A 13,560-nucleotide genomic window follows, 5' to 3' on the forward strand; every position below is an offset into this window, starting at 1 on the left:
CAACATACCTTTGAATACTGTATTCAAACCATGGAAAATCATTAAGTAATGTAGAAGAAAATCCCTTATTTTGTTTTCCTAGCAAACGATAACGTTTGGATACGTTTAAAATTAATAATTATTAATTAAGCACATGAGCTATAACTAGGTTATCAGGTACTAAATATGTTACTTCTAACATTAGTCACCATTTATCACTTATACGTTAGAACTTTATAAGTAAAACATTAAAACTAGTAAGTATAGTAACTACCTATTTTTTTCATAAAAATAAAACATAACTTTCTGTATAATGAGTAATTTTTATGAATAAATTATATGTAAGCATAGCTGTAACTTGCAACGAATTGGACCTATATTTAAAATATTTAAATCAATGATTTCAGATAATAATTTTTATACTTCCGGTAAAACAGGTGGATCATCAGAGTCAACTTCAACGACTGAATTATTTTCAAGCGCTTCATGAGGTTCAATATTGGTACATAATTCATCATTTTCACATAAGGATTGATTTTAAAATTGAAAATACTAAAAACTCTATTTTTAGCCATGTGTTAATATGTATATTTGATAATTTATAAAGGACTCTATACATAAATTAAAATAGTGAAATATACAACAAATAACCCGTATTATTATAAGATAGGCAACTTAATTTACATATCTACCTACCACTGGTTAATTTTAAAGTAGACTGTCGTCAAATGTAATGTCTACCAAGGTCCACCGTTGGTAGATAATCAAGATAAAGATAAGGCGTATTTATATATTTGGGTGGTCGCAATACTGTAGTATGTAATTAATAACTATTAATGCAATCAAATAATCAATGTGTTTAATAAATTAATAAATCCCTAGTAATATAATTACGTTACACAGGTTTAGCAGTTAAAAAAAATATAATTACAATACGTTTATTTAGCCGTTCACCCATTGAACCTTTTAATTCCTGTTTATACCTATATACAGAGTGACGGGTGTCCCCCGAGAATTTACGCATTGCGATATCTCCCGAAATAATGGAGATAACTAAATTCTTGTTTTGTTATAAGACTCTGCAAGTGGATAATAACTACGATTATTTCATATTTAAACTTATTTTAATGTTTTGGTAAAAAAAAGGATATTTTTTTATTTAATAATTTCCAAAAAAAATTATTGACTATAGCCATATTGTAGAGTTTATTTTTATGAAAATATCGGCGTTTCGGCATTTTATTTTCATTAATTTCCTGATTTTAATTTTTTTTTTTAGTTTTGAGAAAAATCGCGAATTATTTTTTTTTCATTTTTTATATTTAAAATGTGTCAACATATTACATGTTATTACAAGTTTATATACAATTTATGCGAATTATTTAACACCATAGTATTATCAAACATGTGGAACGCGCGGCGCGCGTGCTCGTACGACCGGCTGAGCGCTTTCAGTGTGCTTAGTAAGGTATAATCATATTTTATTTCTTCAAAATTAGAAAAAATATTAAAAATCAGGAAATTAATGAAAATAAAAGTATGAAACGTCAATATTTTCAGAAAAATAAACTCTATAAAATGGCTATCTTTAATTTTTTTTTAAATAATTAAATAAAAATATATATTTTTTGCCAAACCATTAAAATAAATTAAAAATTAAGTGATTTTAGTTCTTATCTCTGTGAGTCTTATAACAAAACCAGAATTTTGATATCTCCATTATTTCGTGAGATATTTCAATGGGTAAATTTTCGCGGGACATCCTATATAGTTGCGATATAGTAATATTATGATAAAATACAACTCAGGGTAATAGTCGCAAAAATTATCAACCCCCATGGCATTGAACACATACAACTATACCTATATTGATAATACAATAAAATAATTAAAAATACAATTCATCACAGATTTGTATTATATTATTATAACTAGACAAGGCTGGAAATCCGTTGCATCGCCATTTCTCTTAATCTATACTTCTGCACTTTGCCCGATGCCGTCATCGGGAACGCGTCCTTTTCGATGAATATGTGTTTAGGGATCTTGAAATGGGCGATCTGAAAAAAAAAAAACATAAACATTATACGAAACTGTAGAGGAGTTATCTGTGGCTCCATCAAATGAGCCGCGGCCCGAACACAAACCTTTCCTTTGCTGTACGCTTTTATGTCGGCTTCGGTGACCGTAGCCCCTTTTTTAAGAATTACGCTAGCACACACTTCTTCACCCATCCGATGATCGGGTATACCGTATACCTACGACAAAAAGCGATTATCCATCTATTGTGTTTGTATAAAATATGTGTTAAAAGTATATTGAAATACAACAATAATAATAATAATTATAGCCAGAATAGTAATAGTACATGGTCTCAAATGTATATATCTTGCACTTATTTAGCGTTCGAGTAAAAAGTTCAAACATCACAACAGTTGATAATACAATATTATTTACTGTAATAATGTATTTCATCAAACATGAGCCATGTACCGTGTAACGAGTTAAACATTAACATTTTCAAAATTTTGCTTTACAAAGATAATATTACTGTATTATGTTAGTAACAAGCATCGCTGGATGAAAACACTCAATGATTCTCGATTTTTTTTAAACTGTTGGAAAATGTTTACTTTTGACCTCTATAATGCACCAAGGATCTTCAATTTTACATCAAAAACCACCCCCAAAGTTTGAAATCGAAGCATTATTTCGACTAGTTATGCTGTACACAGACACAAAAAAAAAACACACATCATTGTAAAATCAATACATTCATCACTTCGTTCAGAATCTAAAATGATTAGTGTGTATACTTTAATTTTTAAGTGTGAAAAACTTGTATTTTTAGGTAAATCAATTTTTTGATTGCAAGTAGGGAAAATTTCAAATCTTTATACCTATTAATTTTTGATTTAAAAACAAAATCAACTTTAACGACCACTGATTTTACGAATTCTTTTTGTTCTATGATAATTTTTTTTGTTTTTCCCAATTCGTCAAAAGTATTACTTGAAATTTTAAGCTTTTGACACCCAAATAGCATCAACTATAGTTGTGATGATCTATTCATAAATCCGATTTGCTACCAAAAACGGTAAAACAACCCTAAAAGTTTAAAATAGGAGCATATTTACTGTTCTAAAAGGTGATGACAGATACAATATTTATAAAAATCACTCATTATACTGTAAAATCAATAAATTAATTGCTTCACTCAGAGATTAAAATATAATTTTAACTATACTAACTATACTTTAGTATTTTATCTTTGGTGTGTAATTACTTGAACTTGGGAAATCGACGGATGAGACTCCAAAAAGTATTCTATCTCTTTAGGAAAAAGGTTTTCACCACCACGGATAATCATTTCTTTTAATCTGCCAACGTGATTGCCATATCCGTCTTCATATAAAACGAATTGGTCTCTATAAATAATAAAGCCGTCAACAATATTATAAACATTGTAGTATCATATCACATACTGAGCCTCACATAGATAATATACAATTCCCTTAAATGCATATTATATACAGATTAATTCTTTTATCGATAGCAACTGCAGGGAATGCCGTAAGAATCGACACAACAAAAGACAAGACAAATCTGATTATTAAACGAAGAGGTATTATATAAAATTTATATTATAAATGATATATTATAAACTACAACATTACTGTCTAAGAGACGTGTGGTTTTATATTAGTACAACAACCAGACATCTTTATTTATATTATATTAAAAATGGTTGTGACTGGTTTTGATTTTAGTGCAACAAGATCTTAGACATCTCCAAGTTTTATTTTTTGGTTTTAAGAATATAGGTACATAATTTTATTTTAACAATATTTACACTAACTACCTACCTACTACTTATTCGAATTGAAGTAGGATTTAAATACATTTTTTGTTAATTTTTAAAACATTGTAAAGTGGCTCCTGAACAATTATTGTATTAATAATATATTGGAGATGTATATTGTCGTTACTCTCATAATGTCTTAATTTAAACCCCTACCATACACAAGTCGATTCTTAAGATTCTTTTATCGCAAGTATTTAGGCAATATCACAACGATATACACTACAAAAGAATCACCTTGCAGCAATTCGAATAGACAATAGTTTACCCTGTGTGTAACCACCCGTTCGAATCAATCGTCTCCTTTGTCTTCTCTTCATCATTAAAGTAACCGTTCATGTTCAGGTAACCGCGAATCAACAGTTCTCCGGGAGTTCCGAACGGTACCATATTGCCATTGGTATCGACCACTTTTGCCTAGAAATTAACAACGCACGTGATCGAAATTAAATAGTTCATATATAATAACAATGATCGACTATTGCAGTCTATAGTCGACATTAATACATTCGTTATTGTATGAAAAATTGTGAACTATATATAGTTAAAGAGAGCTATAATAGCAGCTTTAACTTAAGAGGATGTCAGCACACTGTAGTTTGTTTTTTCTCACTGGCCCACGCGTAACATAGACAAAACGCATTTACGCAGAATAATTTTTTTTTATGTTTATGTGTAATCTGAAAGTATAATTTCTGGGTGATCACCGGATGATTTGCACTCATTGCAAAAACTATAAGGAATAATATTTTTTATGACATTTCAATATTTGTCTAAATACTGTCTCAAAACAATTTAAACATAATTTAAATTAAATTTTTTTTTTTCTTTGAAATTCGATTACAAATGTTAATAATAATAATAATAAATATAAAACCAATATGACGCCTTGGTGTTATACCCTCAAAAATATTAACCTTAATGATTTTTGTATAAGGTGTTTTCAATCTAAGATTACTTAAAAATCATTTTAAAAAAACGAAAGCGTTTTATCCATGTTAGGCATGGGTTTGAAAAAGAAAATCAAATTGAATTATAATCCTCATAAATCTAAGACAAACTTCTTGCTGAACAAGGTTAATTATTATTTATTGTTATAATTATAGCTCCTCCGCTATTATGCGTCTGTGTCATAATATGTTTTATTACATTGTTAGAAAGCCTACTGACCTCCACGTGATCTTGTATAAAACCCATCGTCGACTGTACTCGTTCATCTGAATCGCTTAGAAAATTTTGAAACGTACAGGGACTAGTTTCTGTCATCCCAAACAAACTCTAAAACAAATACATTTAATTTAATTATATTAAAAGTAAAAACCGTTTCAACTGTCGAGACTGAATAGCTACGACGAATTCTGAAAAAAGAAAATAATATTCTAATCAATTTTAAAGTACCAATATTTTAGCGTTTGGAAACATGTTCTTGAACTTAGACATCAAAATCGGAGAACACGGGGCACCACCGGTGATTGCGAGCTTAATGTCGTTATCTTGTAATTCTGGTGAAAGTTTTTCGAAAGCGGACATGGTGTCCACATGTACCGTAGGCGTACCAAATATAAATGTACATCTATTATAATATTTACATATTATTTATAAAAATCACTTGAATTATATATAATATACTTATTTTTTCAGATGATATATTTTATGCTAATATTTTGGTATTTAATAATGTATACTGTATAGGTACAAATATTAATAACATACATAATATAACTTTTTTTTGAGATTGTTATAATTATACATTTTACACTTTCTATACCGCAATTCATTCTGTATATAATAATAGCTAACAATAATAATAGGTACACTATATATTAATATTATGTATATTGTATAAATATTTTTATATGCAATGAATAATATATTAATTTATTAAAAATTCATTTGGAATATAAAAATTTAAAATTTGCAGTATTACTTTTCTTTCGTAAGAACATCGACTGTAGCTTTCGGATCGAAATGGGCTGACGGTAAATAAACTGTTGATTTGGTAACCATAGGTGCAACGACGGCAATGGATAAAGCAAAAGCATGAAACAAAGGCATTGGACAGCAGAATTTATGTAATTCACCCTAAACGTAAATGATACTCATAACATATTCACATAGTATCGGATTAGTAAGTAATAATATAATATTTACAACCAAAATGGATGGTAAAATATTTATGATAATATTACTTTATTGATATTATCATCGTAGATCCCTAAACGCTTCATAATAAAGTAGGCGTTGTTAATTAGACCAAAGTGATTCAACATTGCTGCTTTTGGCTTTCCAGTAGTACCCTAAAAATAAAAATAAAATCACCAATGTATTTTGAAATGCATTTTGTTGCACGAACGGTTGACAGAAAGTTTTATTTTATTCACAATATAATTGTTTGTTGATTAATTGTTTAGGTATTTCCAAAAATTCACTTTACGTCTTAACATTAATTAAAATGATTTATATCTTATTCTATTAACTATGAAAGCATTATTAAATGTACAGACTGTTCATAACTTTATAAATTATAACCGTGTATAATGCATATGAAGTAATAAATTTCATTTAATATTATATAACTTGATATATTTTAACTACGAGAGTTGATGTTAAAAAAACACATTGGTTAGTAAAAATAATGTTTTTTTTTTTTTATAACCGAAAAAATTCTATTGCAAACGCTACTTCATGAAAAGTCTGATTATAGAAGCTGTGTTCATGGATTGATAACATATTATATATAATAAAAAAACCAATACTCTAGCATATAATAAAAACCTAAACAGACAAACAGTAAATTGTTTTACTTACTGAAGTAAACTGAATATTGCATCCTTCGTCTGGTTGAACTTTAGGAATACTATAGTTTGTATTTGAACCCAGGTCCAAGAACGTTTGTAAATTAAAGGCACCGCTGGTAACACAAGTTATATGATGATATAAATTATTATTATTAAATCAATTTCAGCTTACTAAGTATTGAATATATGGGACAAATATATATATACTTCAATTATTTATCAAAGTATCAAATGTAATAATATGCAATTGCTAACTTAAAACGGTTTTCGGAATCAAAAATAACCGATTCCAGCGTGGGCAACGTTTTTGACTCAACCCGTGTATTGGGTGGTCGCTTCCAAATGTCCGGATCTACCTTTTCCAATATTTTTGGATAATTTTGAGTCTTAAACTTCTCTAAGGTCACCAGGCACTTCACTTCAGCCAGCGTTAAGCTGTGTTTCAGTTCATCGCTCTGATAAGCTGGATTGACGTTTACCTACAATCATAATAATATACATTCGACTTAAGTGGTATACTATTACCTACTCCGATAACTATAATATATAGGCTCAAGGGGAGAAGGGGGGGCTTTGTGCCTAACTCGCGAATAACGAATTTGTATCCGTTAATATAATTTGAGAACACTGCAGAGTAATAACATATATTATTATAATATATGATATCAAAACTAGCAAAACCGTTACACACAATAAACCCCTTATAACTTGATAGAACTACAGGATCTGTTGGAAATTTTAATTTAAAAACTACTAATTTATAGAAAATTAAAAATATATAAAATACATTAAGACACTGCAGCACCAGTAGCAACAAAAAGCTTAATAAATATTCATATTATACATTTTGTTACAGTTAGGTAGTGAAACAATGACAAAAAATGGATAAATATTTACCAAAATTAGTCCAAGACGAGCTGTTGCGATAATCACCGTATAGTAAAATGCGCAATTTGGCATCCATATTCCGACTCGGTCACCGTGCTTGAGGCCAATGGCATTAAAGCTCCTGCAAAGCTTATCCACCTGCGGGAACAATATGAATCAATTAGCGCGCAAGTTTACAATACCTATACCTATTTAATTAATATTTTTTCAAAATGTCGCAATTATTATTGTGTACCTAGCTACATCAAGGTTATAATGTCGTAAAATATCATAAAAATGGATAGTACAAAAAATCATAATAATTATGTCATAGCTTTCGGCGGCGAAACCATTAATATAATTTTATTTTTTGAGTTTTTGCTGACCTCGGAATCCACGGCAGCGAACGTGTATCGTTTGTTCTCGTGCCGGCTAACGAGAAACTCGCGGTCCGGAGTCTGTTGCACGGCGTCATTGAAAATTCCTCCGATCGTATAAGCTTTGAGCGGATCACTCGAGGCCCCGTTCACGTAACTGTACTTCGACCAGTGATTATTCCTCGAAAATTTGTGATAACTGCAGAAAAACGCGAACGATGAATTAAAAGATACAATATAATTATAATTGTGCGATATATTATTACAAGACTACAATATTATATATTGTGTTACGCATGCATCATGTTTATTACTCGCAGTGTTTAAAATGTTTAAATAAACACGTCTATTATGTATAGGTATGTAGGATTTTTCTGACTTTTTTTCTGAAGTAGATGAATAGATTACTTTTACATAGATTACTGTTAAAATGTATAAAAACCTTAATTTATTTTTGAAGTTAATTTTGCCACCCCCCCCCCTCCGCCGCCCTCCCTAGAAAAATGTCTGGGGATGTCAGCATGGAATACAAACTATAATAGTATACTGCAGTGTATCATCACTGTATTCGAGATAACATTTATCTGAAGCAAGGCAAAGGTATACAGTTCACATAAACGAACTTATATTTTGATATTATACATTACATATATAGTATAATAATATAAAGTTGGAACCCGAGACTATATATTATTATAATTATAATATTTTTATAATTTTTGGACACATTTATTGTTTATCCTTTTACAACGTATATCCTGCAATATGTGAGATACGCCTAACATTGCACGTGTGATTTACGTATTTAACCGTTAAAAAATCAAAGTGGTTTTCATTCATTATACCTACCTATTATTATTATTATTATTATATCATCGCTTTGAATACGCTGTATACCATATTATATTATACACTAGAAGCTCTGTAGGTCATGACTCATGGTCAATCGTTCGAAAATGACCTAGTTGCGTGCTAAACCTGGTTTGCATGCATAAATATATATGTTCATGTAGTTCTTATACTTGTCCAGTTTTTTAGCCTAATAAAATGGCTAAGGCACTAGCAAATATCGGAGGGCGAACGCGTGACAAGTGACCTACCCTCTACAGTCTTTATTACACTTTGTAGTACTGCAGCTTGATATTCGTTTTTGTGTATGCAATTAAAATAGAACAACACGATATGCCCAGTTATTTGCTGATTATCATATTTTCGTATTTTACCATATTATTTTCAACCACTGCAGATACAGTACTGTTTGAATTGATATTTTATAATAACATAAAACGTACAAATCAATCTAATTGCTATATATTATAATAAAATATAAATCATTACGTCTGTGATGATTATAATATTAAAACTAAAACCATTTCTAAATTTTCAAACTCTGAAATGTATATTGCACAAAATATACAAAATAAATATAATGATATTTTGTATTTATTTTATATATCGACGATAATTAATAATGCATATTATAAGTATATATATAAATATGGATAGGTAATTGCAATAATAGGGTAGTACTTACATTTTATGTCCATTGATAGCACGTAGTCCTTTCAGATTATTTATTTTGAACAACGAACCATTTGTCATTTTATATTAATTACAATCACTTAGCTCACGTGAAATAAAATTATTTAAACTGTATAACTGTTATTATATAATAAATAGACGTACTAATACATCAATGCGTTGATTGACAACTGTCAATAGTGTTAAAAAAATCAGAAAATAATGTTATTATCTATATAGGAACCTATTATTTGTGATATTGAGAATTTAAACGCACAACAAATTAAATATGGTTTAACACAGTACACGCAAAGAAAGAACTAAACGAATCCGATCGTGGGAGAGGGACGTGATCGATGAACGCTAATTGTGATTGGTCGTTGACTGAAAATCATATATTTGTATTAAACGATGAAATACATTGGTATAGGTTTACGATACCTATAAGATGTTTATAATATGATACAGAAAAAATAAAAACACAAGCTGTAAAAAATAATTTTATACAGTTCTAACCGAATCATATTTTCAAAACGTTAATCAAAAAGAGTTTAAGCGTACAGGTACAACTTACAACCAGTGTAAAATAAAACATTTTGATTTCAAGATTTATTCATCACCAACGGTGAACGAAAGCAGAATTAAACTTATAATCAGACTTAATTTAAATCACAATATTATTTTTCAGTTAAAATTGAATAATTCATTAAGACTTATTGAAACGTAGCCGTCTATTAATACCCCTTCCCTCGTCGCAGCCAACACAAAAATTATGAGTATGAATATTTATATATCTTGTTACGTGTGCACAGAGCCTATTTATTACATTTACATATTATTATTCCCGGTTCGAATAAGAAAAAAAAAACGAATCATCCAATAAAAATAAGATCTGGCACTATATAAGGATGGTACATTTCTGGGAATGTGTGAAAATTCTCGGGAATCATACAGTAACTGATCTAAAGGATTATTAGTTAGTTTACGCATCATTTGGCAACTTAATGACATTTTTCATTTAAATATTAAAATGCTAAATTGAAATTGAAAAAAATAATTGAAATATGTACCTACCCGCATACTGCAGGTGGCATTAATGCTATATTGGAAGGAAACAATTTGAAAAACTTTAATTATTATTTTTTAAATTACAATTGTAATCATTTAATTTAATAAGATGGTATTGTGTTTGTTTAACATTTAAAAGTATAAATACACATTTTAAATGTTTTCTTTCCATAACAATAGCGTATGCTGTTTAATATTTGTAGCTGTTGAAACTGATAATTACTATAGGATCCAATTAGTATTTATTGCAAGAGGTCGTGAGGGGAGTGACTTTATTTTTGACCTATTTCAGGGGTCGCGACACTAAAAAAGTGGAGAAGCAACGCCCTAGACAATAGTCCATATTATTATTATAGTTACACTTATAAAATATACACTACATTGGCATCCATAACAAGAAAATAGATAAAATTAGTAGAAACTATTTACTTAGTGAACCTATTTCATGATTATTTTGTTGGCGTTTCTAGTGTTCGATAACGTTGAATACCCAATCAATAAAATATTAATTGTTTGACTTTAAAAAAATTGTATTTCCTCATTTCTCTGAGCATTTAAAAAACTATTTAAAAATGGTTTCATCAGTAGTTGAGTATTGAGTATTATATAATATAAGTATACTTATATATTAAACTCTGAACAAAATTACTAATTTTTTAGCATATTATAACTGCATTTAACGATGAAAAACTATCCTAAATGTTCTTTAGCAAGATTGTTATAATACTATATCATAATTTTTATATTATGTGATATACATATTACGTGCAAAAATACTGTGATACTTTAATACAAACAAAATTAGATCAGTATGAGAAATTATTGCGTATGACATTCAATTGTTTTTTTTTTTTTTGTTAGTTTTTGATATTTTTTGTTATTTAGAGGTCTTCAAAGATCTCTTGGGATTTACGGTGGAAATTTAATTTTTTTTTTTCATTTATAAATGGTTTCCATTGGTTACTTGGACACACATGAGGTAAAAGCGTGTATCAAATCGTCACGTTTACATAATATTATGATCTGATTTAAGAAATTATATCTTAAAACTAAATGTATGTGGCCAGTGTATAATATCTATAACAATTCCCAAGTCGTTTCTCACTAATTTAATATTAATACTTAGTAAAAAGTGCTGAAGTTTTTTTTTCTCTGATCAGAATTCAAATAAATTGTTACAAAAAACAGATTTTACATATACGTAACCTACATTAAGTGCTCGAGAATATTACTTACATATTATATAAATTTATTTTTTTCATAACAAAGTTCAACAATAAATTAGCGATATATCTTCAAAGACATAGTCATAGGACCTCCAATATAATAATAAAACATGTAAGAATAAATATAATATAATCATTGAACACTAACCAATAAATAATAATGTATGCTTATTTTTTATCTTAACAGTTTCTTATAAAAGGTTATTTTTTTCATTTTTATATCATTATATTATACTTACATAATGGAGGTTTATTGTTACACTTGAAACTCATTTTATCAAAAAGTAGTGACTTTTTCTAATTTATATTAATTTATAATAAATTACTTTTATTTTATAAAATATTTAACCATCATGGTACATTTTTAAAATAAATATATTTTACAACTTTTTATATTAATTATTTACTTTTTTTTTAACGAAACATACATTTGTATGTATGAACAATTTAAACAAAAATCTAATTCCGTAAAAGTTCATACAGGTATAGTAGATTTATTATAAATTCACAATCATTCAAAGTTTATGGATGAGCAGAGTGGTTGTTGCAATAGGCACAAGTATATTAGACCGGTATCTTTTATGATGAACATTATTATCCCCTCTATACTTCACTCATCTGTACCTACTTTAAATACATATTTGGAATTAGTAGTTTGGAATTTTTAAGAAATTATAGAAAATAATGTGCCTGGTAATATGAAACTATAGATTTAAGTATTTTTTCGTAAAAGTAAAAACTAAAAAAATATGACCAAAAATAGTGAAAAATATAATAAATAACTAATTCTTGTTACGCCAAAAAAACATAATTTTTAAAAATTTTCATACATTTCGAGATAATAAGTTCACTGTTAAACAAAATATAATCCCGTGCATACATTGGAGAATATGTGGCTTATAAGTAGGGCTAGGATTTATTTGTAAATACATATTTTTACTGTGGCTTGATGAATTAATTTAGGTAAGTAATAAATTCGTTTCAAGGGATTTCCATTGTAATGAACTATATTTTATTTTACATAATTTGTCATAAATATACATATTTTTACATATTTCTCAATAATTCCATTTTTCCCTACATATTCGACAATTTACGATTTATTAATAGTTGTATACGATATATTCGATTTCCCATGTTTCAAAAAGTACTTAAACAAAATAATACCTATTACCAAAACAGCGTATTGCATAAAAATCCTGGTTTAGATTGCCTAAAATTAATTAGAGATACACATTGCGAAATGAATAGGGTAATATTTCCGGCTGAACTCACTGCTTTGGACATTGCAAATATGAAATTTGCATCCATTGCCTCGGTGGAAGTCGAACGCTCCTTCAGTCGGTACAAATCTGTGTTACGACCAAACCGTAGATCATTTAACTTTGATAATTTAAGCATGTATATGGTATCTCATTGCTTTCAAGATCAAGATCAAGATGAATAATAGTAGAAATATAAGTAAATCAGATAATTATGTGATTTATATAAAGCTATTTTTATTTTTATTCCATATTTTCATTTTTTAATCACATATAAAGTGATTTATTATTACATATTATATATTTAAATATTTTGGTTTTTTTAATACATATAAATCTGAGCCCTACTTATAAGTTATAACTGAAACTGTGGTTACATTTATTTTTACATATACCTACCAATAAATACCATTTTATACTTCGCTTATTCACTATATTTCATTTTGTATTCAATATTTTTTTTATAAAATATATAATATGTTGTGTACCTTATACATGTTACTAGCATATTGTTCTCATGTCATTCTTTATTATTGGTTTTATGACTTTAAGCAAATCCTGAGATATCTGTAAAAACCGTTTTTTTCTTACGACTTTTTT

The 13,560-nt window shown here is 28.2% G+C and overlaps 1 protein-coding gene across 1 annotated transcript; it reads right to left on the reverse strand.

Moving 5' to 3' along the window:
• Positions 1 to 816: 816 nt before the first annotated feature.
• LOC107171916 (medium-chain acyl-CoA ligase ACSF2, mitochondrial-like) lies at positions 817 to 9,996 on the reverse strand. Its single transcript, XM_089225749.1, has 13 exons — positions 9,418 to 9,996; positions 7,893 to 8,082; positions 7,537 to 7,665; positions 6,895 to 7,118; positions 6,650 to 6,752; positions 6,031 to 6,138; positions 5,769 to 5,923; positions 5,240 to 5,414; positions 5,012 to 5,119; positions 4,110 to 4,258; positions 3,266 to 3,407; positions 2,127 to 2,237; positions 817 to 2,039 (listed from the first exon to the last, which is right to left on the reverse strand). The coding sequence occupies exons 1-13, from the start codon at positions 9,483 to 9,485 to the stop codon at positions 1,911 to 1,913; spliced, it is 1,791 nt and encodes a 596-aa protein (XP_089081875.1). The 5' UTR covers positions 9,486 to 9,996; the 3' UTR covers positions 817 to 1,910.
• Between the last annotated feature and the right edge of the window lie 3,564 nt (positions 9,997 to 13,560).

Source organism: Diuraphis noxia, unplaced genomic scaffold (genome assembly GCF_037042655.1).
Source record: "Diuraphis noxia isolate RWA-SAM2 unplaced genomic scaffold, SU_Dnox_SAM2 contig0004, whole genome shotgun sequence".
In the NCBI taxonomy this organism is placed as follows: domain Eukaryota; kingdom Metazoa; phylum Arthropoda; class Insecta; order Hemiptera; family Aphididae; genus Diuraphis; species Diuraphis noxia.

Coding starts and splice junctions, on each gene's coding strand:
- LOC107171916 (XM_089225749.1), bottom strand. CDS start 9,485: ATGACAAATGGTTCGTTGTTCAAAATAAATAATCTGAAAGGACTACGT. Junction 5,415..5,768: donor GATGTTCTTACGAAAGAAAA/GTAATACTGCAA, acceptor ATATTATAATAG/ATGTACATTTATATTTGGTA. Junction 2,238..3,265: donor CGTCGATTTCCCAAGTTCAA/GTAATTACACAC, acceptor TTTTTGTCGTAG/GTATACGGTATACCCGATCA.